This window comes from Ahaetulla prasina, chromosome 16 (genome assembly GCF_028640845.1).
Source record: "Ahaetulla prasina isolate Xishuangbanna chromosome 16, ASM2864084v1, whole genome shotgun sequence".
Classification (NCBI taxonomy): Eukaryota; Metazoa; Chordata; class Lepidosauria; order Squamata; family Colubridae; genus Ahaetulla; species Ahaetulla prasina.
Window position 1 is genome coordinate 4,206,974 of NC_080554.1, and position 26,924 is coordinate 4,233,897.

A 26,924-nucleotide genomic window follows, 5' to 3' on the forward strand; every position below is an offset into this window, starting at 1 on the left:
GGGCTGCGTTAACGTTCAAGAGCAATAGAAGAAGCGTTAGAAACTTTAGAAGAAGCGTTAGAAGCGTTAGAAACTTGGGTTAAAAATCCCAGAGAATCTGCACCCACTCCCAAAGTTTTTCAAGCTATTCTTCGTACACACCGAGATCCTTCCCAAAGAATTTAACAAAGAGGGCTAGAAACTTAGAAGTTTTGTTTTTTTTTAATGCTGTGGAAGGAATAGAAATGAAGTTAGCACTCACAAGTCTATAGAAAAGGTGACACAAAGATTATTTTAAAAAACAAATAGCAAAGAATTTACTCCTTTCTTTCGGAAGGACAGCAAAAACTGGGCTTTAATTGCTCGGCTTTTGGTAAAAACACATTTTGATACCTTTTTGCACGCCCTCAATTGCTATAAAAAAGCATGAAAACCACACACCTTATTACCAGAGGTAGAACGGTCTGTTGTTGTTTTTTTATTCACTGCACACACACACACAAAATTCCATTATTAAAGTCAGTTTTATAAAGAGATCATTGTCTAAGAAAAACGCACTCTCTTCCATCTAGTTTTTGTCCTACGGATCAGTTTTTTAATCTTTTAAGAACACGGAAGGAAGGAAGGAGAAAAAAAACAACAACATGAGACCACTTGAGCGGCTGATAGAATTTATAAATAAGGGGTTTAGAAGCTGCCTGTTTGAATGAGATAAAAGTAGCCCAGAACTCAAGATCTCGCCATTGTTAACGAAGCCACAGTTTTAGTTAAACTCTGGTTAGCGGAATAAGCACCATTTGGCTGAGATCCACCAGCTGGGCGTGCCGAGCTTAAAACAAAATCAAACCCAAGATTATTACCCCGAAGGCTCAAGCTAGCTTCCGAGCCATGTTTGCAAATGTAGAATTCTGCTCTTCCTTCAACGTAACTTGGGTTTCCCGAGCAGCTAGTCCTTGACTTACGACCTTCCATTTAGTGACGGTCCGAAGTTGCCACGCCACGGGAGGGGGGGAAAAAGGTGAATTTAGGATCGTTTTTCCACAATCGTTCTTTTTTTTTTTTTTCCATCAAAAATTCAGCTGCTTTTAGCAACCGGTTCCTATTTATGACGGTCTCCTTTTGCAACTTTCTGAGATTTGCTCAACGGCCGCGCCCGCCAACGGAACAACCCCAGGGATTTCACTTAACGACGGTAGAAAATGGGGCGGGGCTCGCTTAGCAACTCGCTCACTTCTTAGCGCCTGAAATGTTGGGCTCTCCATCGCGGTCATAAGTCAAAGACAGTCTGTAGGGTCTACTATCCTTTTCATCTGCGGCAAGACGAAAGCCTTACCCGGCTTTTAAGTTTTCTTCACCCAAACTTCACGATATCGCATGCGAAAGATGACATCAACCTTCAAACAAAGTTAGAATTTTACACTTCCCAAATCCCTAAATAATGCTGCTTGTTGTTTTTTTTAGTTTCCCCAATGACATCCTTGGTGTTCACAGTGGGTCATGCTGGCCCCGTTCCCCAAAAAAAAGACCCCAAAACCCCCACAATCTTCCAAAATCCAATTCCCCAAACACGTTTAGGAATGTGTAAAAGGAGCGATTCAACCCTTGCCTTTAGTTCTTTAAAGCAGCCGCCTCTTTTCTCATCGAAGCTGCCTAATTTTTTTTTTTTTTTCTCAGTCAAAACACAGAATATCACCATTTATGTCTACTCGGAAGGAAATTCGAATTCACAGAGCCTTACTCTATAAAACAGGCCGAGGTTGCAGCTAAAATTAATACTTCACAGCATCCCTTTCCCTTCCTCCTATAAATAATTCCATTTTTTTGCTTTTTGGTAAAGAAAAACCTTCGATTAAGAAGCAGAAACTCACTTCCATCACAACAGATCAGAAGTCTAAAGGAATATCGCCAGAAGGTCAAATAAAATTTCAAAGTATGTAGGAATAAAACGTTCTCAATAATAAGTTAACCGTGAACCAACGGTATAAATAGCGGGGGTTCGGGGGGGACGCCCGAAAACTTAACACAAGTAGTCCTCAACTTACAGCAGGTCATTTAGTGACCAAAGTTACAACGTCACTTTAAAAAAATGACGTACGACCGTTTTTCATGCTTACGACCGTTGCATGCTTACGACCTTGGTCTTGTTTTTTTATATATTTTTTTATTTTATTTTTTATTTGCATTTATATCCCGCCCTTCTCCGAAGACTCAGGGCGGCTTACAATGTGTTAAGCAACAGTCTTCATCCATTTGTATATTATATACAAAGTCTACTTATTGCCCCCAACAATCTGGGTCCTCCTTTTACCTACCTTATAAAGGATGGAAGGCTGAGTCAACCTTGGGCCTGGTGGGACTTGAACTTGCAAGTAATTGCAAGCAGCTGTGTTAATAACAGACTGTCTTAGCAGTCTGAGCCACCAGAGACCCCTGATCAAAATTCAGAGGCTTAGCAACTGACGTGTACTTATGACGGTTGCAGTGTCTCGGGGGAGGGGGTCACGCGATCCCCTTTTTGTGACCTTCTGACAGCGGGGAAGCCAAATTCACTTAACAACCGTGTCACTGACTTCACCGCTGCAGGGATTCGCTTAACGGCGGTGGCAAGAAAAGTTGTAAAATGGAGCAAAAACCCAGTTGTCGTCATTAAGTCGAGGACTACCTGCGTGGAAAACAAATGCAAAAAATATCGAAGGAATACAGATCGCCCTGAACTGCTTTTCCCACTGAATCTTCTCAGATTTATTCAAACCAAATTTGTCTGGCTGAGCATATCATGATAAAGCAAAGATGCTACGTGATTAAATGAAGAAATGGCCCCAGACTGTAAATTCCCTTTCTCCCCCCCCACCCCTCCAACCTTCCCAGTTTGGAAAACCCACAGCAGAAAATGCACCTGGCCAAAAAAATTTTTAAAAAAAGAACCGAAGTTTTGTGCTTTTCACTTACGAAGAATTGAAATGGTTTGACAACCGTTTACCCTTTTCTTAAGAAGATAACAAACTCGGTGCCCCCTAAAAATTTAAGAAAATTCATGATGCTGGGAATTTTAACAGCGCAGTGAATTGGCCCAGCCTTACTCAACTGCTACGAAGACATCTCTTTCTCGGCATTTGAAACCACTGGAAGGAAGCAGCCTCCGATATGAAATTCCAAATTTCGGTTGCTGAAAATCCTCGAATAAGCAGAGACCCCCAAAAAGGGAAATAAGACACTACACCGCAAAGTATTCCTCTGCCTAACAAAACGCATCTCACAATCAGCAAACACACACCACTAATTTCTAACAATACGAAATCACAGCTCTCTTCAAAATTCAGAGAAAGGTTGCAAAAAAAACCCCATCGCCATCCCGAATGCTTTGCCAAAGTTGAGTACATTTATCAGACGCGGGTGGGTAGGGGATGGGAACAATCGAAGCTAAAATTCATTTTCATTCGGTTCCGGTTTCCAAAGTTCATTTTCCCGTTCTGGTTTGCTTCCCTTTTCCTGATTCTGCGACTGTCCGACAATAATCCAAGATGGATTCATTATTTACTCTCAACTTTTAATTTGGGACACTCGGTATTGCAGTTCTCACCCCTCAAAATCTATCCACGTTTTGGGTTGTTGGGTGGTGGTGGTTGTTGTTTTTTTTGCAAATAAAGTTGGACGTCACTGCAAGACACGAAGCTTCTAGGCGACCGTTGATTTCATCCTTCCCCTGCGCGTACACACGTCTGTTGGGTTTGTTTTTGTGACGTGTAAAAGAAGCAGGCCTTTTAAGAAGCAGCGGAAACCGTGGAAACGTTTGGAAGAGGAGGTATTTCTTCTGCCCAACTTCGACATTTGAGATGCAAACCGCAACCGACGCTTCCGTCTCTTCGGAAAACAGCCAAAGAGAATTCGCCTGGATGGGAAGATATATTTTTTTCCTCCGTTGCTTGCACCTGATTTGATTCCGCTTTGACCTGAGATATTAAGCAGGGCCGGGAGGTGTTGGGGAAGAGGGGGCAGGCCCCGTTTTAAATCCTGAAAAACAGCAGCATATTAAAATTCACAGTGACGCAGAAATTCAGGGCGCTGTTGTTTTTTTTAAAAATGGAATTGATTTCGGAAGCACTTCAAAGGACACAGGGGATTCGGCGCGGAAGTCTGCTTCAAAAAGCGTGGTGGTGGGAAAAAAATGTCACACCAACTGCGCCTGCACGTTTTCTGTCGTCCCATCGCCGCCGGCTGGCTTTTGTTGAATTTGCTGCATCCTGGCGTACCCAATGGCATCTCCCCTGTGGAACACAAAAGAGGCGTTTGAGAGATCACTCCACACAACTGCTGGTGCAGGCAGTCGAGAATCAGATCCTAACCTGTGTTGTGTCTGCGCCCCCCCGCCCCCGAGCTGGGCCTCCTGCCAGAAAGTGACTTGGAAAGTGAGGGGGAAGGGCCATCAGGACTTACCTCGGGAGCACCGGCTTCCCTGGCTCAGCTCCAGGAGCCAGAAGCAGGCCAGGTGGAGGAGATAACGAGGCCTCCGTCCCCTGACTCTTTCCCCCCCCCAGGCCACACCTCCAGACCCATCTGATGGCAATCAGGCCTGGCTGGACCCTAGGTTTCGTAGGCAGGAGAGGCGGAAACAACAGAAGCAGGGCTGGGGCAAATTAACTGCTTAACTAAGAGCTGAAGTACTGTTTGACTCATCGGCGTCAAGGGAGATAACAGAGACACTTGGCAGACGCTCGCTAGTTTGCTGCCAGAGCTGATAGTGCCGGCTAATTAAGCCATCGCTCGGATGGAGGCGAAGGGGGACAGAACAACCTGGAATAGGGGATCCTGTAGACCTTCAGGAAGGTCACCTCTTTTTAGTTAATATTTAGAGAAAATATTACGAGAAAAATGCAAGTAGAAAAAATAGGGACCACCTTTGGTGGGAAGGGAAGAGCGTTCCGTGCACCTTTGGCATTGAGTCATGCCGGCCGCATGGCCACGGAGACGTCTTCGGACAGCGCTGGCTCTTCGGCTTTGAAACGGAGATGAGCACCGCCCCCTAGAGTTGGGAACGACTAGCACGTATGTGCAAGGAGGAACCTTTACTAATTCCCCAAGGGGAAGAAAAAAAAAATCTCTTACTTTTTACCCAGCGCAGACAGCCCATAAAGCACGCCGGTCGCAAAAGCAATGGCGTTGCCGAACAAGGTAGTTAGAGTCAGGCTTAGAATAACCGGGAACACAGCCATCCTGGGGGGAAAAGGAGAGACAAACCGAGGTGGTAAAAGCCGAATTCACCACAATTCAACCAGGAAAGTTTCAACGGAGACAGGAAACGGCAAAACAAGACTGGGGTTTTGCGTCTTGGGCAAAACTTGAGCTGCTGCCCACCAGATATTCTAAAGCACAAATCAGCCCAGGTAGTCCTTGGCTTATGGCCGATCGCTCGGTAACCCACGTTACGCCCTTCCTGAAAAAGCAGAGTTATGACCCGGTTGATGCTGCGCATAAGCAAATCGCTGCCGTTATTATACGCGAATCGTACAGTTGTTCAGCAAATGCCCGGACTCCGAATGTTTGCTAAACAGATGGTCGTAAGTCAAGGACAGACTGCAGTTTTCTTACTTGGCAAGGGCACTCAAGGAACACCAATCCTTCCAGCATTTTCTAGAGATAACAGGGATCGGTTCAAGGTTTGGCGGGGTAAAAGAGGCAGGGACGTTGCTAGGCTGTCATCGGAAGTCCTCTGAGACGAGCCATAGAAACAGGATCATCAGACAGGAAGGGACCTTGGAGGTCTTCTAGTCCGACCCCCTGCTCAAGCAGCAGGTCTTGTATCATTTCAGACAAATGGCTGTGTCGTGTCCCTCTCCCCCTCCGACGGCCGGGTCTGGGAAGTCTGTATCAAGCGTGGCCACGAAGCCTCTGCAGCTTTGCCAAATTCCTGTCAGAGTTCTCAGGGCAGGCAGGAATCCGAGGTGTGACTTCAGCAAACCAGATGAGACTTTGCTTGACTCAAATTGCTTGACTCAAGCTGGTCTTTTATATAGGCCATGGGGTGTGGCTCCATGACTCAGCACTTATCCAGGCCTGCCCCTCCCTTCCTTTTGCTGACATCGCCTCTCCATTCTCCGGAAGCAGGGATCCGTCCACTGTGACTTTCCATCCTCCTGATCTGCTGCCGGCAATTCTAGCACGTGGCTGGTTTCATGCTCACACGCTGTAGGAGTGAGATTTGTTTGTTCATTCCTGACATTCTGTCTGGGCATGGTGCCAGGGCTGGGGACTGGAGGCATGCCAGGCCGTTCCTCTTCATTATCAGACTCTGACTCAGATAGCAGGAGATGGGAGGGGCCCGGCTGAGGAGAGGACGGCGGGCGAGGCACAACAGGCTGTCCAGTCTCTTCTTAAAAACCACCAGGGATCTTGAACTTCTGAAGGCCAGCCGTTCCACTGGATAATTATTCTCACTGTCTGGAAATTTCTCCTTGGTTGCTTCTCTCCTGGCTTGGTTTCCAACCATTGTTTCTCATCCTGCCCTCAGGTGCTTTGGAGAATAGGTTGACCCCCCTCCTCTTTCTGGCAGCCCCTCAAATATTGGAAGACTCCTATCATGTCTTTCTCTTTGTGATGGCGAACATATGGCACATATGCCCAAAGTAGCAGCAGAGCCATGTCGTCTGGTACGTGTGACGTCGCCCATTCCTCTTCCAGCTTTCTAGCAAGCCTGCGCACGTGCCGATCAGCTGGCTTTTGTACGTAAGGCAGTGTTAGAAACCCGAAGAGCTTCTCTTCCGTTTTCCAGCACGAGCAGGCATGCCGACCAGCTGATCGGCGTATGTGCATGCGCTGCGTTAACTGTTAGACTTCCTGGTACCTTATCCAGGACGCGCATGGTCCCTGGGCAGCTCCTCTTCCTAGTTGCGGGCCTGATGAGGGCGCATGCATTCAAAGTGCGCACGCCAGGGGTGAAATCCACCTGGTTCTGACAGGTTCTGGAGAACCGGCAGCGGAAATTTTGAGTAGTTCGGAGAACCGGCAAATATTACCTCTGGCTGGCCCCAGTGTGGGGTGGGAATGGGGATTTTGCAATATCCAGGAGTGGGAAGGGAATGGGGATTTTGCAATATCCTTCCCCTGGAGTAGGAAGGGAATGGGGATTTTGCAGTATCCTTCCCTTGGAGTGGGGTGGGAATGGAGATTTTGCAATATCCTTCTCCTGGAGTGGGGAGGGAATGGAGATTTTGCAATATCCTTCCCCTGGAGTGGGGAGGGAATGGAGATTTTGCAATATCCTTCCACTGTAGTGGGGAGGGAATGGGGATTTTGCAGTATCCTTCCCCTGGAGTGGGGTGGGAATGGAGATTTTGCAGTATCCTTCCCCTGGAGTGGGGTGGGAATAGGGATTTTGCAGTACCCTTGCCCTGGAATGGGGTGGGAATGGAGATTTTGCAGTATCCTTCTCCTGCCACACCCACCAAGCCACGCCACGCCCACCAAGCCACGCCCACAGAACCGGTAGTTAAAAAATTTGGATGCCACCCCTGGCGCACGCATCGCTGGGCTAGACATACCTCGTTCCCTCAACCATTCATTGCACAGCTGTAGCCTCCAGATCCCTTAAAAAGTGAGGTTGTTTTCCAAGATCCAAGGATAACACAAAGATAACACTCACCCACAATAGAAAAGTGCCTTCTGCCACGGACGAAGCTTATCTGCTCTGGCCGAGACCATATTTGCAAACTCGATGAACTGGCAACAGAAGGGAGCTTCGCATAGTACGAGAATGAAGGCATTCAACCTTGGGAAAGGAAAACAATGGGATTCAGTAAGGGCAATTCCCATCTATCCTTCTGGAGTTGGAGGGGAACCCTCCCTTTCTAGCCCGTTTCTTTTTCAAAATAATAATAATAATAATAATTTCCATTAAAGTTTTTTCCCCCTCTTCCTATAAAACACAAACGAAAATAAAGACTGCGCAGGAAAATCGGTCTAGGGAAAAAGGGAAAAGGACAAAAATAAAAATAAACGGCACAGTTAAAATTCTAATCTCAACTTTTTTTACTTGACGTAAGAATGGTCAATTATTATTTATTATTATTATTTATTCAATTTTTATACCGCCCTTCTCCCGAAGGACTCAGGGCGGTGTACAGCCAAGATAAAACAAAACAATACAAAAATATACAATTTAAAATACAAATTAAAAAACTTATTATAAAGATGGCCTAAAAACTTTAAAAATATATAAAACTAAAAACCCCATTAAAATTAATAATAAATTTAAGACCAATAAAACGCTAGCCATTTTGGTACCAACAAAGCGTTTGACCCTGAAAATCAAAACCGATACCAATCATTGGTATTTCTTCCGAGCAGAAGTCCAGAAGTGATATCAAACAAAGCTAGTGAATGTTTCTTTTCCCTAATTAAAGTTGCTAATTTCAACATCTTGGCCAATTCCAGAATTTTGCAATCCGTTCTTCCGTTGTAGGAATTGATGTGCCTTTCCAATTTTGCAGCTGCCAAGATCCTCGCTGCGCTCAGCGTATAGAATAACAACATTCTGAATTTTCTCCCCAATTCTTTATCCGGTAGCCGTATAACCTTGCTAACCATCGCGTTGAGGCTATTTGACAGGAATGTATTCGGCAAGCCACGGTTGCAAACAAACCGCGGTTAAATCCAGTCCCAGATTCGATCAGGAAAATTGACTTTATACTTACATCATCCACACTCCGGCGGCTATGTTCAGTGGGTAAATGGTCAGGCACATCCAGAGCCCGGAAAAAGCACAAGCTGAATGAAAAGAAAGGAGAAGAAGTTGAGGACAAGAAAAATCACATCGTAGGTAGAGCTAGTCCTCGACTTGTGACCACATTTGAGCCCAAAATTTCCGTTGCTAAGCAAGACAAGTGAGGTTTTTTTTAATTATTATTTATTATTATTATTTTATTATTTGCATTTATATCCCGCCCTTCTCCGAAGACTCAGGGCGGCTTACATTATGTTAGCAATAGTCTTCATCCTATTTGTATATTTATATACAAAGTCAACTTAATTGCCCCCAACAATCTGGGTCCTCATTTTACCCACCTTATAAAGGATGGAAGGCTGAGTCAACCCTGGGCCTGGTGGGACTAGAACCTGCAGTAATTGCAAGCAGTTGCTGTTAATAACAGACTGCATTAGCAGTCTGAGCCCCAGAGGCCCCATTTTCAATCTTTCTTGTCAAGGGTACCTAGTTGGGTAATGAAACATTTGCAAGCAAGCCACCAAACTGGGAGACCATCAAGGACCTCACGTTTCTCCTCCTCCTCCTCCTCCTCCTCCTCCTCCTCTTCCTCTCTGCAAAACCCACTCCCTTGTAGCACTGATGATGTTACCTTCACGGGCAATGAAACGTTTGCAAGCAAAAAACCAAGCTCAGAGTTACTGTATATAAACAGGGAGCAAGTCACACTCACAAGCACTGATGATGTTACCTAGTTGGGTCATGAAATGCCTGCAAGAAAACAACCAAGCTCGGAGCTGCTGCGTATAAACACACAGAAACCCACCCACCCCTTCTAGAACTGATGATGTTCCCTAGTTGGGTGACGAAAGGGTCTGCAAGGAAACTACCAACCTCAGAAAGCACCACAGTCCCCAAAATGTTAAGGGAACATTTGGTTTTTCTAAATGGGTATTTTTTCGCCCCAACTTTCCAAGTTTGGGATTTCCTGTTGGTGCCCTCTCCAAGTGCTCACCCTATCTGACTGGCTTAACCCCCTGAGATCAGCTCCCCTGGAGGTTGCCCCTTGCTAAAAATGTCCCATTTTTGTTGCCCTTAAAGGGCAGAATCACCAGGCAGGGCTGCTACTCGGCTGATGATGATTACATTACATTATCCTTGCAACACGATCTTCTCGGCGGAACAGAGCATCCGTTCCATTGAGCCTAGCTCGCCCAAGTAACTTAATTCCAATATTTTTCAAGGCATCTGAGACTCGCTCGGAAGACAAGCTGAGCCGGTGGCTGACTTGACAATAAACGTGTCCCCCTCTTTGCGAAATAAAAATAAATAATAAAGCCTGTATGGTGTCTCCAGAAACCGGTTAAAAAAAAAGAGAGAGAGAGAGAGAGATGATAGATGGATAGATTGGATGGATGGATGGGATGGATGGATGGATAGATATTGTAGAAAAATACTGTAGATAGATGATAGATAGATAGATAGATAGATAGATAGATAGATAGATAGATAGATAGATAGATAGATGATAAGATTTGATAGGTGGATAGATTAGATGGATGGATGGATGGATGGATGGATGGATGGATGGATACAGACAGACAGATGAGAGATGGATTGATTAGATAAATAGATAGATAGGCGTCTCCAGAAACAGGTAAAAAAAAAAAAGAGAGAGAGAGAGAGATGATAGATGGATAGATTGGATGGATGGATATTGTAGATAAATACTGTAGATAGATAGATGATAGATAGAAGATAGATAGATAGATAGATAGATAGATAGATAGATAGATAGATAGATAGATAGATAGATAGATAGATAGATGAATGATCGATGGATAGATTAGATGGATGGATGGATAGATATTGTAGATAAATACTGTAGGTAGGTAGGTAGGTAGATAGATAGATAGATAGATAGATAGATAGATAGATAGATAGATAGATAGATAGATAGATAGATGAATGATAGATGGATAGATTAGATGGATGGATGGATGGATGGATAGATATTGTAGATAAATACTGTAGATAGATAGATAGATAGATAGATAGATAGATAGATAGATAGATAGATAGATAGATAGATAGATGAATGATAGATGATAGATTTGATAGGTGAATAGATTAGATGGATGGATGGATACAGACAGACAGATGAGAGATGGATAGATTAGATAAATAGATAGATAGATAGATAGATAGATAGATAGATAGATAGATAGATAGATAGAGATAGATTTATAAAAATACACACACACACACACATAAACAGTAGGAATTAAGCCTCCAACAACCAGCATGAGGACAGCAAAAACAACACAGCTAATTACAAGTGGGAGACGGCTGGAGGGGCCTATTACACGCACAATGGCCAAATTGATTAATGGCATATAAAGGCAGAGATCTCTGCAATGATAGTTTAATATTCTGACGATGTCAGCAGATGGCTGACAAAAACTTAGTAGAATAAAATTTTAATTATTTTAGTTCTGGAGCTCGCGGAATGTCTGTTTTTTGTTTTACAAATATACCTGGAGCTCGTATTTAGATCGGTGGTTTTTTTTAACACTTGCAACTCAAAGAGGTGTGGAGTTCAGGTCTCAGAATTCCCACGGCTGGCTGGGGAATTCTGGGAATGGAAGTCCACGCATCTCCCAAGTTGCCAAGTTTGAGAAGCACCTTTCCAGAAGACATCTAAAACATTGGATTGTTTGCCTAAACAGCAATCTTGCAAGGCGGGTCTCGAGCTCCCACTTTGCAAACACGGACTCTGGACCTGAATACGGATGACCTTATCGGGTTTGCGCAAGAGGACAATTTCAAATGCAGGAAACAAAGTCGGGCTCTGTATGTTGCGGGTCTAAATTGCGATTCCAATCGCATCCCAATACTGACAATGTAAAAAGCAACGGGCCGTGCTGACATTTATAGGCTAAATCATCATCTTTTATCCCATAATCCTTTGCATCAGGGTGGAGTCAGGGCAACTGAATGCAGTTCAGTGTTTACTGGCCAGATGCCCTTCCTGTCGCCAGTGCGGAGTTATATTCAGCATATATATATATATATATGTAGGTCTTTGGTTATTCGGGTTTTCTCCCGCGTAAAATTGGAAGTGTCTTGGCGACGTTTCGACGAAGTCTCATTCGTCATCTTCAGGCTTCAGCTTCGTGCTTCTGGGAGCAATGTGTGATTGCAGCTGGTTCTTCCTTTCTAACTGCTAGTGGGGGTTTGAACTGATTGGGTGGGAGCTTGGCTGTGCTCTGATTGGATGGGGTTTTTTTTGTGCTCTGATTGGATGGGGGTGTGTCCTGTGTTGGTGGGGGCTTGGTTGTGCTCAGATTAGTCTGAGTTGCAGGGTGATTTGAGCTGGTGAGCTGCACTGCTGCTGTTTGGCTTCGTGGTCGTGGTCGTGCTACATCATGGTCGTGCTACAGCATTGCTCCCAGAAGCACGAAGCTGAAGCCTGAAGATGACGAATGAGACTTCGTCGAAACGTCAGCAAGACACTTCCAATTTTACGCGGGAGAAAACCCGAATAACCAAAGACCTACATATACATATATATATATATATATATATATATATATATATATAGAGAGAGAGAGAGAGAGAGAGAGAGAGAGAGAGAGAGGGGAAAGGACTCGGAGCAAAACTTTTTAAAACTTGGCAGGGGCTTTTCCCCAATCTCTGACCCCTTCGAGTTGCATTGGATGACCCCTCCCATCATCCCCAATCAGATGACCGATGGGTATTGCCCTCCAGCTCAGCGGCCGGAGAGACTTTTGACAGCAGTCAGAGTCAGCAAGTTAGGAAGACGAGTTAAAAACAGTCTTGATAGGGACGACGGAACCTCCTTAGCCAGAAGCAGCGTATCTGAAAATATAGGTAGTCCTCGCGTTACGACCAAAATGGAGCCCACCGTTCCTGTTGCTAGGCGAGACAGGTGTTAAGTGGGTTTTGCCCCGTTTTACGACCTTCCTTGCCACCGTTGTTAAGTGAATCACTGCAGATGTTCACTTAAGTCACCCGGTTGTTAAGTGAATCTGGCTCCTCCCCTCCCCCCACACACACATGGACTTTGCTTGGCAGAAGGTCGCAAAAGGGGAATCACGTGACTCCAGGATCCTCCGACCGTCATAAATATGAACCCAATTGCCAAGCATCCGAATTCTGATCACGCGTTCGAAGAGGATGCTGCAGAGGTGGTAACTTCGAAAAACGACCTCCTAAGCCACATTCTTTTTCACCGCTATTGTAACGTTGAACGGTCACTAAACGGACTGTTGTAACTCGAGGACTTCCTGTACTAGAGAGGAAGAGGGAAGGGCAGTACGGAAGACATCCTTGGAATTAAAGAAACTTCAGTGGCCACAAATCAGTTTTAAAAAAAAACAAAACAAAAAAACATGACACTTCACAGTGTTAGGTAAAAACACAGCCAGCAATATCGGCATTTTCGGCCATAGGTAATCAATATTTAGTGGGCGAGAGATAGCGAGAACAATTCATCCGTGGAACGACTTGCCACCAGAAGTTGTAAACGCGAGAAGAGATTGGACAACCGTTTGTTTGCAATGCTAATCGGGTCTCCTGCCTGTGCAGGGGTGGGGGGGGCTGGACTAGAAGACCTCCAAGGTCCCTTCCCGACTCGTTGTCATTCTGCGTGCATTGAGATCGTGTCACATGCGCGTGTGCGCAAGCCGTTCACACAACTTTGTGTGAAGCGCAGCCCACGCACAAACCGTTCTAGCGCAACTTGGGAACAACCCAGCCAGCCCCTGTAGGTGATTTCCGTCAAGAGTTAAATCAATATTAATTAACTAATTTATGTATTTATTTATTTTGTCACACAGTATATATAAGCATAAGCATGAAATAACTATATATATAAGTATGTAATAACTATATTAATTGGATATAACGAAAGGAAACAATAGGACAGGAACAGTAAGCTCTTGTGCTCTTATGCACGCCCCTTACAGACCTCTTAGGAATGGGGTGAGGTCAATAGTAGACAGTTTTTGGTTAAAGATTTGGGGATTTGGGGAAGAGACCACGGAGTCAGGTAGTGCATTCCAAGCATTAACAACTCTATTACTGAAGTCATATTTTCTGCAATCAAGATTGGAGCAGTTCACTTTAAGCTTAAATCTATTGCGTGCTCATGTATTGTTGCAATTGAAGCTGAAGTAGTCTTCAACAGGAAGGACATTGTAATAGATGATTCTATGAGTTAAACTCAGGTCACGTCGAAGGCAGCGGAGTTCTAAATTTTCTAAACCCAGGATTTCAAGTCCGGTGGCATAAGGTATTTTGTTGTATTCAGAGGAGTGGAGAACTCTTCTTTGTCAAATATTTCTGGACACGTTCAATTGTACTGATGTCCGAAATGTGGTTATTATTAAATATTTAGGGGATGGGGAGGGAAGGAGGGAGGGAAGCCATGCACTGGGTTGTGCGAAACAGATTCCCCACCCACCCATCCCTCTCTCTCTCTCTTACACACATACACACAGTCCACACAATTTTTGAGTACAGCCCAGCCAGCAAGAAAGGCATTTCCATCAAGAAGGAATCAATAATTTAGGAGGTGGAAAGAGAAGGAATGCAATGCGTTAGGTTGTGCAGAACAGTTCATTTTACACACACATACACACACACACACACACACCCCCACACACACAAAAGCACACACAAACACACAAAGTCCCAGCAGGACCGGATTTTATTTTTTTTCCCCGTCCCAGGGGAGAATACTCACAAATGGCTCCTAAAATGCCAGCCAGCCTGCAGAGCCATCTGTACCACCAGGTCATGCCATCGTCCTGGGTGGCAGCCGGTACTTCGTCGGCTTCGGATTGCTCCTCCTGGGGATTCATCCTGCCTGCCCCTCCCTCCCCTTGCGAGATGGACTGGCCACGCTGCTAGTCCTCAAGGCATCCCCCCTCCCGGCGCCCAGCCACAGGGGCTGCTGCCCAGCCGGCTGCTGGGCGGACAATGGAGAGACCACCAGCAGCCCTGCCCCCCTTCCTTCCCCACACATTGCTCCCCGTGGCAGTGCATGCCGGGTCCCTCCCCACTGCAGGAGGAGGGCAGGGAAAAAGCTGGGCTCGTCCCCCCCAAATGTGAAGAATGACCTGGCCAGAGAGGGCGATGGTGCCCGTGTCATTGGCTCAAATGGACCTACAGATGCACAGGCTCCGATAAAACTCGTTCACAATTGCTTATATATATAAGCAATTGAAGGGAAAATGCTTGCACTGATGGTTCTTCACTTAACAGGTTGAATGAAAGCTGATTTATGGTATAGGACGGGCCCTCCAGTTTTCTTTGGGGAAACTCTTTTAAAAAGTCTCCCTGCTCCAAAGATACGAAGCACAACCTGCCCTTTTTCAGGCCCTATTAACTGTGGAAGGTCCTTAGCGCTCTCTGAGCTGGGTGGTTTTCTTGCAGACGTTTCGTGACCCAGCTAGATAACATCATCAGTGCTCCTAGGAAGTAGGGTTTGTGGAGAAAAGGAGGAGAGGGGGGAGATTGTGGGTTCCTTGCTACTCTCTGAGCTGGGGGGTTTTCTTGCAGACGTCTCATGACCCAGCTAGGTAACGTCATCAGTTATAGGAAGGGAGTGGGGTTTGTGGAGTGGAAAAAGAAGGAAAATTGGGAGGTGGAGGAGGAAGAGGAGGGTTAGGGTTATCTATCATTATTTACTCCCTTATCCGAGCGTCCCTGATCCCTCAAATCCTAAACCAAAGCGGAATTCCTGAGACGAGACTTAACCAAATTACACCCTTGCCTGCAAATGCCAACCGTCGCATTTGGAGTCGAGCCGAGTTTAAACCATGATGACGTGAGAACTGTGTTAGTCAAATAATAACCGAACAAAATCTAGAGGCAGCGTTGGGTGTTTTTTTTTTTTCTTCAACCAACCTGTTTTATTAAAAGACAGAAGTTTTGGTGAGCTGCAGCTCACGTTTTTCAGAGGCATCCAGCGGCTACTCCGCAGGGATTAATTTTATGCTCAAGCGCCGAGTCCCTGTTACAACAACCCTGTAGGTAGGCCTCTGGTCCAGCTTTGTATTGGTTGACAGAAGCACCAAGAGAAGACCGTTTGCAAAAACGGAGGCGTAAGAGATTGATGGAAAGGCATTCCATGTTTTTGAGGCGAGAGCTCAGCAATGGCCCCTTTCCTGCCTCCCGTCCGACTTGGGCAGGGGGGTTGGACTAGAAGACCTCCGAGGTCCCTTCCGCTTATACTGTAATTGCCTCCTTGGCGGCGTTTTCCGCGTCGGCCAATCTAACGAAGGGCTACTTGGTGGCCCAGTACTCTGCTCGGAAGCTGATGTTGGCTAGGGCTTGGTTGAATTCGATCTCGGCTCGGCTGCCGATGGATTCCCAGTAGAAAAGACGGTTCCCATGGAAGATGGTAGTCCTCAAGGATTCGACATCTCGAATCTGGAATAAGAAACGGTGCCAACGTTCGGCCTGCCTCCATCGATGGCTTTTTGCAAGTCCATCATCCATCCATCCCCACCCTATCTCTCTCTCCATCCATCTTCACCCTATCTCTCTCTTTCTCCACCCACCTATCCGTCCATCCATCCATATTCACCCTATCTCTCTTTCTCCATCCATTCATCTTCACCCTGTCTTTCTCCATCCATCCATCTTCACCCTATCTTTCTCTTTCTCCATCCATCTATATTCACCCTATCTCTTTCTCCATCCATTCATCTTCACCCTGTCTTTCTCTTTCTCCATCCATCCATCCATCCATCCATCCATCCATCTTCACCCTTTCTCTTTCTCCATCCATCCACCCATCTTCACCCTATCTCTGTTTCTCCATCCATCCATCTTCACCCTGTCTCTCTTTCTCTATCCATCCATCCATCCATCCCCACCCTATCTCTCTCTCCATCCATCCATCCATCCATCTTCACCCTATCTCTCTCTTTCTCCACCCACCCATCCGTCCATACATCCATATTCACCCTATCTCTCTTTCTCCATCCATCCATCTCCACCCTGTCTTTCTCTTTCTCCATCCATCCATCAATCCATCTTCACCCTATCTTTCTCTTTCTCCATCCATCCATCCATCCATCTTCACGCTATCTTTCTCTTTCTCCATCCATCCATCCATCCATCACCCTGTCTTTCTCTTTCTCCATCCATCCATCCAACTTCACCCTATCTCTCTTTCTCCACCCACCCATCCGTCCATCCATCCATATTCACCCTATCTCTCTTTCTCCATCCATCCATCCATCTTCACCCTATCTCTGTTTCTCCATCCATCCATCTTCACCCTGTCTCTCTTTCTCTATCCATCCATCCATCCCCACCCTATCTCTCTCTCTCTCTCTCTCTCTTTCTCCATCTATCCATCCATCCATCCATCATCTTTCTATCATCTAGGTTTTGAAGAAAAGATTGGACAGCCATTTGTCTGAGATGATACGAAGTCTCCTGCCTTGAGCCAGGGGTTGGACCAGAAGGCCTCCAAGGTCTCTTCCAGCCTTATTATTCTACGTGCTAATGTGAGGGGTCCATACCCCAATTCACCCTTACCGAAATGTAGCTGGAGTGTGTTTCGTTGGCCGTTGTTTGGAATTCCACGTATACCGCATGAATGGCAATCCGCAGGTGAGGTGCCACGTCGATAAATATCCTGCAAGCCATTTGTTGTTCTCCATCCGGCGACGGTCCTGGGTTCAGGATGAGGCCCCATGGACCAAACAGCTGCCTATCACAGGCTGCGGAGCGAGGAGAAAAACGCAAAATAACAGAGTTTCGAAGGGACCTTGGAGGTCTTCTAGTCCATCCCCCTGCCCGTGACAATTAAATCAGTGTCTGCTTTTGATTTCAGGACCAGCGATTGCTTTCAGGTATCTGCGGCAGCGAAGGACATAGGATGCAAACTAGAATACAGAATGACAGAATTGAAAGGGCCCTTGGAGGTCTTCTAGTCCAACCCCCTGCTCAAGCAGGAAACCCTATGAGAGGGATCTTGGAATCTTAGTGGACAACCAGCTAAATATGAGCCAGCAGTCAAAAAAACCAACGCAATCCTAAACTGCATTAACAGAAGGATTGATATACTGGTATTGTTTCCGGATTGCTTATTTGTACCCTACGACTATCATTAAGTGTTGTACCTTATGATTCTAGATGAATGTATCTTTTATTTTATGCACACTGAGAGCATATGCACCAAAGACAAATTCCTTGTGTGTCCAATCACACTTGGCCAATAAAAAATTCTATTCTATTCTATTCTATTCTATTCTATTCTATTCTATTCTATTCTATTCTATTTCTACTCTACGCTACTCTACTCTACTCTACTCTACTCTACTCTACTCTACTCTACTCTATTCTATTCTATTCTAGATGAATGTATCTTTTATTTGAGAGCATATGCACCAAAGACAAATTCCTTGTGTGTCCAATCACACTTGGCCAATAAAAAGTTCTATTCTATTCTATTCTATTCTATTCTATTCTATTTCTACTCTACGCTACTCTACTCTACTCTACTCTACTCTACTCTATTCTATTCTATTCTAGATGAATGTATCTTTTCTTTTATGCACACTGAGAGCATATGCATCAAAGACAAATTCCTTGTGTGTCCAATCACACTTGGCCAATAAAAAATTCTATTCTATTCTATTCTATTTCTACTCTACGCTACTCTACTCTACTCTACTCTACTCTACTCTACTCTACTCTACTCTATTCTATTCTATTCTAGATGAATGTATCTTTTATTTGAGAGCATATGCACCAAAGACAAATTCCTTGTGTGTCCAATCACACTTGGCCAATAAAAAGTTCTATTCTATTCTATTCTATTCTATTCTATTCTATTTCTACTCTACGCTACTCTACTCTACTCTACTCTACTCTACTCTACTCTACTCTACTCTATTCTATTCTATTCTATTCTATTCTATTCTATTCTATTCTATTCTATTCTATTCTATTCTAGATGAATGTATCTTTTCTTTTATGCACACTGAGAGCATATGCACCAAAGACAAATTCCTTGTGTGTCCAATCACACTTGGCCAATAAAAAATTCTATTCTATTCTATTCTATTCTATTCTATTCTATTCTATTCTATTCTATGATTCTTGACTAATGTATCTTTTCTTTTATGTACACTGAGAGCATATATGCACCAAAACAAATTCCTTTGTGTGTCCAATAAATTCTATTCTATTCCTTCTCCTATTCTATTCTATTCTATTCTATTCTATTCTATTCTATTCTATTCTATTCTATTCTATTCTATTCTATTCTACAAGGTCCCTTCCAACTCTGTTAATCTAACCCCTATCCCATCCCAGATCAATGGCTGTCCAATCTCTTCTTGAAAACCTCCAGTATTGGAGCGCCCACAGCTTCTGGTGGCAAGCCGTTCCACGGACTACACACCTTGATGGTGTTTCTTCTCTGCCAATCTGCTGGTGTAGCGTAGCACCACGCCACTGCCCGACAACAGCCGGCGCTGCCTGACAATCAAGGTGTTGGTTTGGGTGGTCACCAGCAACAGCTTCAGTTTCTGACAGGCCATCCGCCACATCGTCCGGGTCGAAAAGAGTAATATTTCTCCTGGCAAGAAATAGAAGAGGAAGAAATGGGTCCCCCTGCAAACCTTCTTAAGCTCTGGAGAAACCCGATTACAGATCGTCCTCGACTTACGACCACCATCGGGGCCCGAGATGTCTGTTCTTAAGCGAGACATTTGTTAAGGGAGTTTTGCCCCGTTTTACGACCTTTCTGGCCACCGTTGTTAAGCGACTCACTGCGGCAGGTAAGTTAGCCACATGGTTGTTAAGTGAATCCCGTGAAAGGCTGTGGTGGCTCAGGCTGTAAGAAGCCTGTTATTAGAACACAGTAGCCTGCAATTACTGCAGGTTCTAGTCCCACCAGATCCAAGGTTGACTCAGCCTTCCATCCTTTATAAGGTAGGTAAAATGAGGACCCAGATTGTTGGGGGGGCAATAAGTTGACTTTGTAAATATATACAAATAGAATGAGACTATTGCCTTACACACTGTAAGCCGCCCTGAGTCTTTGGAGAAGGGCGGGATATAAATGTAAATTAAAAAAAAAAAAAATCCGGCTTGTCAAAAGACATTTTTTCTACAGCCTCTTCGGCCAAAGAGGTTGTAGAAAAAATGCTTTTAAAAAGAAAAAAAAGAAAAAAGAAAAGTTGGCCCCACCCACCCCGTCATATTACACCCCCATGACCCATAGAACCTGACGCCCATAGAACCGGTAGTAACAAATTTTACATTTCACCCCTGGATGGATGGATGGATGGATGGATGGATGGATGGATGGATGGATGGATGGATGGATGGATAGACAGACAGACAGACAGACACATAGATAGATAGATGCATAGATGATTGATGGATAGATAGATTAGATGGATAGATGGATGGATTGATAGGTAGATAGGTAGATACAGTAGATAGATATGGATGGATGGATGGATGAATAGGTAAATAGTATAGATAGGTAGATAGGTAGAGATGATAAATAGATAGATAGATTAGATATATGGATGGATAGATAGATAGACAGACAGATAGATAGATATAGAGATGATAGATGGATAGATAGATTAGATGGATAGATGGATGGATTGATAGGTAGATAGGTAGATACAGTAGATATGGATGGATGGATGGATGGATGGATGGATGGATGGATGAATAGGTAAATAGTATAGATAGGTAGATAGGTAGAGATGATAAATAGATAGATTAGATATATGGATGGATAGATAGATAGACAAACAGACATAGATAGATATAGAGATGATAGATGAATAGATAGATTAGATGGATAGATGGATGGATAGATAGGTAGATACAGTAGATAGATGATAGATAGATAGATAGATAGATAGATAGATAGATAGATAGATAGATAGATAGATAGATAGATAGATAGATAGAACTATCTATAGATAGTTCTATATATATAGAGAGATATATATATTGATATAGATATAGATATAGATAGAAAGATAGATAGATAGAACGATAGATAGATAGATAGATAGATAGATAGATAGATAGATAGATAGATAGATAGATAGATAGATAGAACTATCTATAGATAGTTCTATATATATAGAGAGATATATATATTGATATAGATATAGATATAGATAGAAAGATAGATAGATAGAACGATAGATAGATAGATAGATAGATAGATAGATAGAACGATAGATAGATAGATAGATAGATAGATAGAACGTAAATCAATAAACAGAAGAGAATTGGAATTTGACGATGAATTCTATTATTTCTTCAGCAAGAGAGGCAAGGCAGAAAAGAGGTGGATAACATGATAAGACACGAGTTTGAGGCTTCCTGGCTGATGATCGGCACCAACCTGCGAGACGCTCACCTGCGCTGCAGTTCAAGGAACTCTGCAACACCTGGACTGTGATCATCTCCCCTAAAGGGCGGCCTATGGCGACCGTGCAAATCCTGGCTTGCACGCCCGTCATGTTGATTAGCCCGCTGGGACCCAGCCACTGCCTTCCGCAGATACCTGGGTGGAAAAAGCCAGAGGAGGAGGAGACATTAAGAGATGGGAACAGGTGAGTCGCACACCTTGGAAACTGGGTAGCGGAGAATAGCTGTAGCTCGGGGTTGAACTGTGGGGTCCTTGTTAATCTCTGAGCTTGGTTGTTTTCTTGCGTTTTGTGACCCAGCTAGGTAGCATCATCAGTGCTAGAAGGAATTGTGGAGGAGAAGGACTGTTGGGTTTGGTGGTCTGAGCTTGGTGGTTTTCTTGCCGACGTTTCATTACCAAACTAGACAACATCATCAGCGCTAGTAGGGAGTGGGGTTTGCTCTCATCTTATATTCTAGGAATTTATGCAGAGATCTTGATTTATCTCGCATCAACTCCTCTGCAGCTAAATTTCTGCATATAGTTTTGGAATTAAAAAGGTAAAGGGTCCCCTCGCACACGTGTGCTAGTCGTTCCTGACTCTAGGGGGCGGTGCTCATCTCCGTTTCAAAGCCGAAGAGCCAGCGCTGTCTGAAGACTTCTCCGTGGTCATGTGGCCGGCATGACTCAACGCCAAAGGCGCATAGAACGCTGTTCCCTTCCCACCAAAGGTGGTCCCTATTTTTTTCTACTTGCATATTTTACGTGCTTTCGAACGGCTAGGTTGGCAGAAGCTGGGACAAGTAACAGGAGCTCACCCCGTTACACGGCAGCACTAGGGATTCGAACCGCTGAGCTGCCGACCTTCCGATCGACAAGCTCAACGTCCTAGCCACCGCGTTCCGTTTGGAATTCCGTTTGGAATTAGGTGATCCCAAAAGCCTGAAAAATAAGGGGAATATAATTCGCAGAAAGCGAAGAGGAGCTGAAGAGCCTCTTGATGCGGGTGAAGAAGGAGAGTGCAAAAAGTGGCTTGAAACTCAACGTTAAGAAAACTAAGATCATGGCATCCGGCCTTCTCAATTCCTGGCAAATAGATGGGGAAGAAATGGAGGTAGTGACAGATTTTATTGTCCTGGGCTCCAAGATCATCGCAGATGGGGACTGCAGCCAAGAAATTAAAAGACGCTTGCTCCTGGGGAGGAAAGCTATGGCAAATCTAGGCAGCGTACTAAAAAGCAGAGATATCACCCTGCCAACAAAAGTGCGTATAGTCAAGGCTCTGGTTTTCCCAGTTGCAATGGATGGCTGTGAAAGTTGGACCGTAAGGAAGGCTGAGCGCTAAAGAATGGAGGCCTTTGAACTCTGGTGCTGGAGAAGACTCCTGCGAGTCCCTTGGACCGGTCAGTCCTAGAGGAGATCAACCCTTGACTGCTCTTTAGAAGGCCAGATACTGAAGAGGAAACTCAAATCCTTTGGCCACCTAATGAGAAGGAAGGACTCACCTAATGCTGGGAAAGATGGAGGACAAAAGAAGAATGGGATGGATGAGAGAATGAAGTGGCTGGATGGAGTCACTGAAGCAGTAGGCAGGAGCTTCAGTGGACTCCGGGGGATGGTAGAGGACAGGAAGGCCTGGAGGAACGTGGTCCATGGGGTCGCGATGAGTCAGACGCGACTTCACCACTAACAACAACAACAACAACTTCTCTTTGACTCTTTTCCCTTGGTTAGCTAGGTTTGACTCTTGGCCGTTTGACAGTTGAGTTGGTATCAATCCGCTGGCAAGAAGAAGAGAGTAGGTTTCCATGGATCTCCTGATTTTCTCTTATACCACCAAACTATGATCCCTCAACTGGCATTGACTTGGCTTTTGTTCTAGGTGTTGTAGACCTGCCTGGTTGACACCAGAGGTGCTCAGCCAGGTTGTCTTTTGCTGGATTTTCCCACCAAACCCAGTCCCGTTTCCCTAAGACGCAGATCCTGCCTCTGTTTAAAGCCCTCTTAATAACCAGCAGTGCTACGTAACTGGATTCCTTTGAGATATCTCCCCAGGGTTTAGCTTTGGTCTCTTTCTTCTGAGGGTCTTCTCCCTTGGACCGTGGAAGGTCGAAGCCCTGGTCCTGCCCTCCTGTGAGATGAGGAGTGACCTCCAGGGTAGTCGGGTGAAGAGTGACCTCTGCGGCTGGAAACTGGGTTGCCGTTGGGACCCCTGATCGAAGGTCTGACTTCATCGTGGCTTGTTCGAGGCAAGGGGTGGTGGAACACGTTCTTACCATCATGGCCTTAGGAACATGCATGCACAAGAGAGGGTTCACCCGTGTCTTGGTTTGGGGGTTGATGCAGAAATCCTGACGTCTCTGGATGCCAGTTCCACAGGTGACGGAGCACTGGAAGAAGAGAACCAGAGATTACAGTCTTCGATTTATAACCGGTGGCTTACCGGTCATAAGTCGAGGACTACCTCTATGCTGTTTTCTTGGCCTTAGTACAGAAGTGGTCTGCTAATGCTCTTTTTTTTTTTTTTTTCAATCTCTCAGCTGGGAAATTTCCAAATTGTCCCCAGCGAAATATTTACTAGTTTAACTGATCAGCTTTCAATATACTGCCCTGTTTCCCGCAAAATAAGACATTATAATAATACGCCCCAATCGGGCTTTGGAGCGCAGGGCAATAAGGCCAAGCACTTATTTCAGGGTTCAAAAAAAATGTAAGACAGGCTCTTGTTTTCGGCGAAACACGGTATGCAGATTAGATTACACTAGATTTAAAATTCTTTTTTTTTTCTTTTAAAAAGTTTTAATTTAATATAAAAAGCTCCATTCTTATACAACACAGTGTGTTGTTTGAGTACAGTTAATTTTGAGAAATAGCCATCATAACAATAATATTCATAACATTCATACTAATCACTTAATAATATTTGTTTATCCATTTTAATACACCTTCCATATATAACTAATCATTCTTTTTTGCTTCCACATTTCTAACTTCTGTTTCTACTAGTTAGCTATTGATAAAATAAAGCCCATGTTAAAAAGCGTTCCTTTTCCTTGATTTTAAGCGTTAATCTATCCATTTCTGCGCATTCTAATATTTCTTTTTTTATTACATTTTCCTCTGGGGGGACTTCAATTTCATTTAAGTAGCCTTTGAGTCAGTATACTGTAGGAACCAACCGAATGCTGGCTAAACAAGGCTGTCGCATTAAGCCAGAGTATTGTTTCTATGTTTGTCTGTTTTTTATGTTTGCCTGTTATCCTCAACCTATGGCTGTTCGCTTAGCAACTGTGTGGAATCACGGACCCCCAAAAAGCTACTTAGAAGACAGATTCAAAATTCTTGACGTCCGTCCCCTCTGCTCACGTCGAAACTCCCCCCCCCCATACGGGTGCGTGCAACTGGCGTGCATTTACAAAGTTGTGTGAATTCAATTTATGACGCTTTCGATAGAAAGTGGCATTTATTCACGGTTTCCGCCCAAAATGCGCCCCCATCAAAACGGGCTCATTTTACGTCGGCCGTGTTTGCGTCACAGCCGCTGCAAGAAACAGAGGTCATCAAATCGCGCACACGGTGACCCCCCCGTTACAGTCGTAAGCCGAGGACTTATCTGCTTCCCCAGGACACCTGAATGTCATCGCAGTGCAAATCAGGGTACCTCCGTCCATTGGGTGAACCCCCATTCGTAGGGGCAGACACGGAGAATGCATGGCATGACCGAAAGAGGCTTTTCCACTTCTGGGCACTGGCCTTCGGCCACCTCCAGCTCTCGGCCTCTAACAAGCCTGATGCAAGACACAGATTGGGTAGCAACTCCAAGTCCACACGAAGAGGAGCAGGGCCCACGCTCCGTCACTTTCCAGCTGTTTTTTTTTAATACGGAAAGATTGCAAGTCAGTTACAATTGCAAATCGGTTGCAGTTGTCTATCTATTACCTGTCTATCCTTCCTTCCTTCCTTCCATTCTCTCTCTTTCTTTCTTTCCGTCCTCCTGCCTTCCTTCGCTCCTTTCCTTCTTTTCCTCCTTCCCTCTTTCTATAATTCACTATCACCCTTCCCTTCCTCTTTCAGTCTTCTGTGCTTTTCTCTCCCTTAATCCTTCCTTCCTCCCGTCATTCATTCTAAAATTCACTGTCAACTTTCTCGTCCTCTTTCAGTCCTTTAATTTTTCTCTCTCTTAATTCTTCCCTTCCTTCCTTCCCTCCTTCCTTCCTTCTATAATTCACTATCATCTTTCAGCTGTCTATCCTTTTTTTCTCTTAATCCTCCCTTCCTTCCTCTCTTTCCTTCCTTCTTCCTTCTTCCTTCTCTCCAAATAGGCTGAAAAACAGCTTCTACCCCAGGGCAGTAGCCACATTGAATTTCTACTGGGTATATAGCGTGCAATATTAATGCAATATCAGGGGTTTTCAATTCAATTGTATAGAATGTGGTTTGTTTGTGTGTTTGTGTTTTATTTTTTTTAGGGTTTTTTTATGTACAATGTATACTGAAGATGGCATTTAATTTCGTTGTTCGAGATGCAATGACGGTGAAGTATAGTGAAGTAAAGTAGGGTAAAGTAAAATAAAAAGTAAAGTATAAAGTTAAGTAAAGTAAAAAGTAAAGTTAAAAGTAAAGTTAAGCCTCTGGTGGCTCAGGCTGGTAAGACAGTCTGTTATTAACAGCAGCTGCTTGCAATTACTGCAGGTTCAAGTCCCACCAGGCCCAAGGTTGACTCAGCCTTCCATCCTTTATAAGGTAGGTAAAAGGAGGACCCAGATTGTTGGGGGGGCAATAAGTTGACTTTGTATATAAATATACAAATAGGATGAAGACTATTGCTTGACATAGTGTAAGCCGCCCTGAGTCTTCGGAGAAGGGCGGGATATAAATGCAAATAAAAAAAAAAAAGTAAAAAGTAAAGTAAAATAAAAAGTAAGACAAAGTAAAAAGTAAAATGTAAAGTAAAGTAAAGTAAAGTAAAGTAAACTAAACTAAACTAAACTAAACTAGAGGAAAACTGCTTGCTAGTTTCCCAATTTACAAAGACAAAAGCTAAAAACCTGGGTGGACAAGGTTCCAGGTGGCACGCTTCCTGTTCTTCGGGGCGCGACGAGTCCTCGCAGGCTGTGTCTGGCAGGACCTCTTCCTCCTCCTCCTCCTCCTCCTCCCCGGTCCCTCGCGCACAGTACAAGGCCTTGCGCATAACGCCTTCCCCGCACGTCACACTACACGCACCTTGCTTGTACAACCACCTGAGTGGGAAGCAGAGAGTAAGAAACCAGATGAAAAAAAAAAGCAACCCTATGCCACCACTTTTCCTGCCCCCTGTTTAGGGACCCTCTTCCAGGACTCGAGGTCCAGTCCAGGAACTTTATAAAACGCAGGGAGTCCTCAGACTTACGACAACTGAGACCAGAGTGACGTTCCGTCGCTAAACAAGGAGGATGTTTACCCAAAGCGCATCCGATTTTTTTTACACTTATTTTTTTTTTTTTGCCAGAACGGTTAAGCTGTTGTTCAGCGAATCACATGGTCACTAAGCGAATCCACCTTCCCTGCTGACTTGGGCTTGTTGGGAGCTAGCTGGAGAGGTCACCCGCCCCAAACGCCGCAGCCTTTTATTGAATAAGCTTTTTAATTGTTATTTTAATATGTATATTAACTGTTTTAAATGAAGGCTGTACACCGCCCTGAGTCCTTCGGGAGAAGGGCGGTATAAAAGTTTAATTAATAAATAAATAAATAAATAAACCGCCACAGCTACACGACGGCTGTCGAAAACTATTCTTAGTTCACTTTTGAACAGCCCTGGCATTCGCTTTA

General features: G+C 44.4%; 2 protein-coding genes across 2 annotated transcripts in view; both read right to left on the reverse strand.

Moving 5' to 3' along the window:
* Window positions 1-2,282: 2,282 nt before the first annotated feature.
* CACFD1 (calcium channel flower domain containing 1) lies at window positions 2,283-14,563 on the reverse strand. The gene is made up of 5 exons (XM_058159524.1): window positions 14,445-14,563; window positions 8,667-8,739; window positions 7,616-7,741; window positions 5,083-5,190; window positions 2,283-4,244 (listed from the first exon to the last, which is right to left on the reverse strand). The coding sequence occupies exons 1-5, from the start codon at window positions 14,560-14,562 to the stop codon at window positions 4,148-4,150; spliced, it is 522 nt and encodes a 173-aa protein (XP_058015507.1). The 5' UTR covers window position 14,563; the 3' UTR covers window positions 2,283-4,147.
* Window positions 14,564-15,667: 1,104 nt separating this feature from the next.
* The window catches only part of ADAMTS13 (ADAM metallopeptidase with thrombospondin type 1 motif 13), a 33,569-nt gene continuing 22,312 nt past the window's right edge, over window positions 15,668-26,924 (reverse strand). The window contains exons 23-29 of the mRNA XM_058159560.1: window positions 26,162-26,353; window positions 24,775-24,979; window positions 23,069-23,503; window positions 21,123-21,339; window positions 19,128-19,304; window positions 17,255-17,439; window positions 15,668-16,135 (exon numbers count right to left, since the gene is read on the reverse strand). Coding sequence (XP_058015543.1) covers window positions 15,989-16,135; window positions 17,255-17,439; window positions 19,128-19,304; window positions 21,123-21,339; window positions 23,069-23,503; window positions 24,775-24,979; window positions 26,162-26,353 — 1,558 coding nt within the window. The 3' untranslated portion in view covers window positions 15,668-15,988. The remainder of the gene's footprint in view (window positions 16,136-17,254; window positions 17,440-19,127; window positions 19,305-21,122; window positions 21,340-23,068; window positions 23,504-24,774; window positions 24,980-26,161; window positions 26,354-26,924) is intronic.

What these genes read in the sequence shown, in the direction of transcription:
- CACFD1 (XM_058159524.1), bottom strand. Translation starts at nt 14,562, where the DNA reads ATGAATCCCCAGGAGGAGCAATCCGAAGCCGACGAAGTACCGGCTGCC. An exon ending in AAGGCACTTTTCTATTGTGG is followed by an intron (nt 5,191 to 7,615) that starts GTGAGTGTTATC and finishes TTTTCCCCCCAG; the next exon opens with GATGGCTGTGTTCCCGGTTA. An exon ending in CTGTCTGCGCTGGGTAAAAA is followed by an intron (nt 4,245 to 5,082) that starts GTAAGAGATTTT and finishes TGTGTTCCACAG; the next exon opens with GGGAGATGCCATTGGGTACG.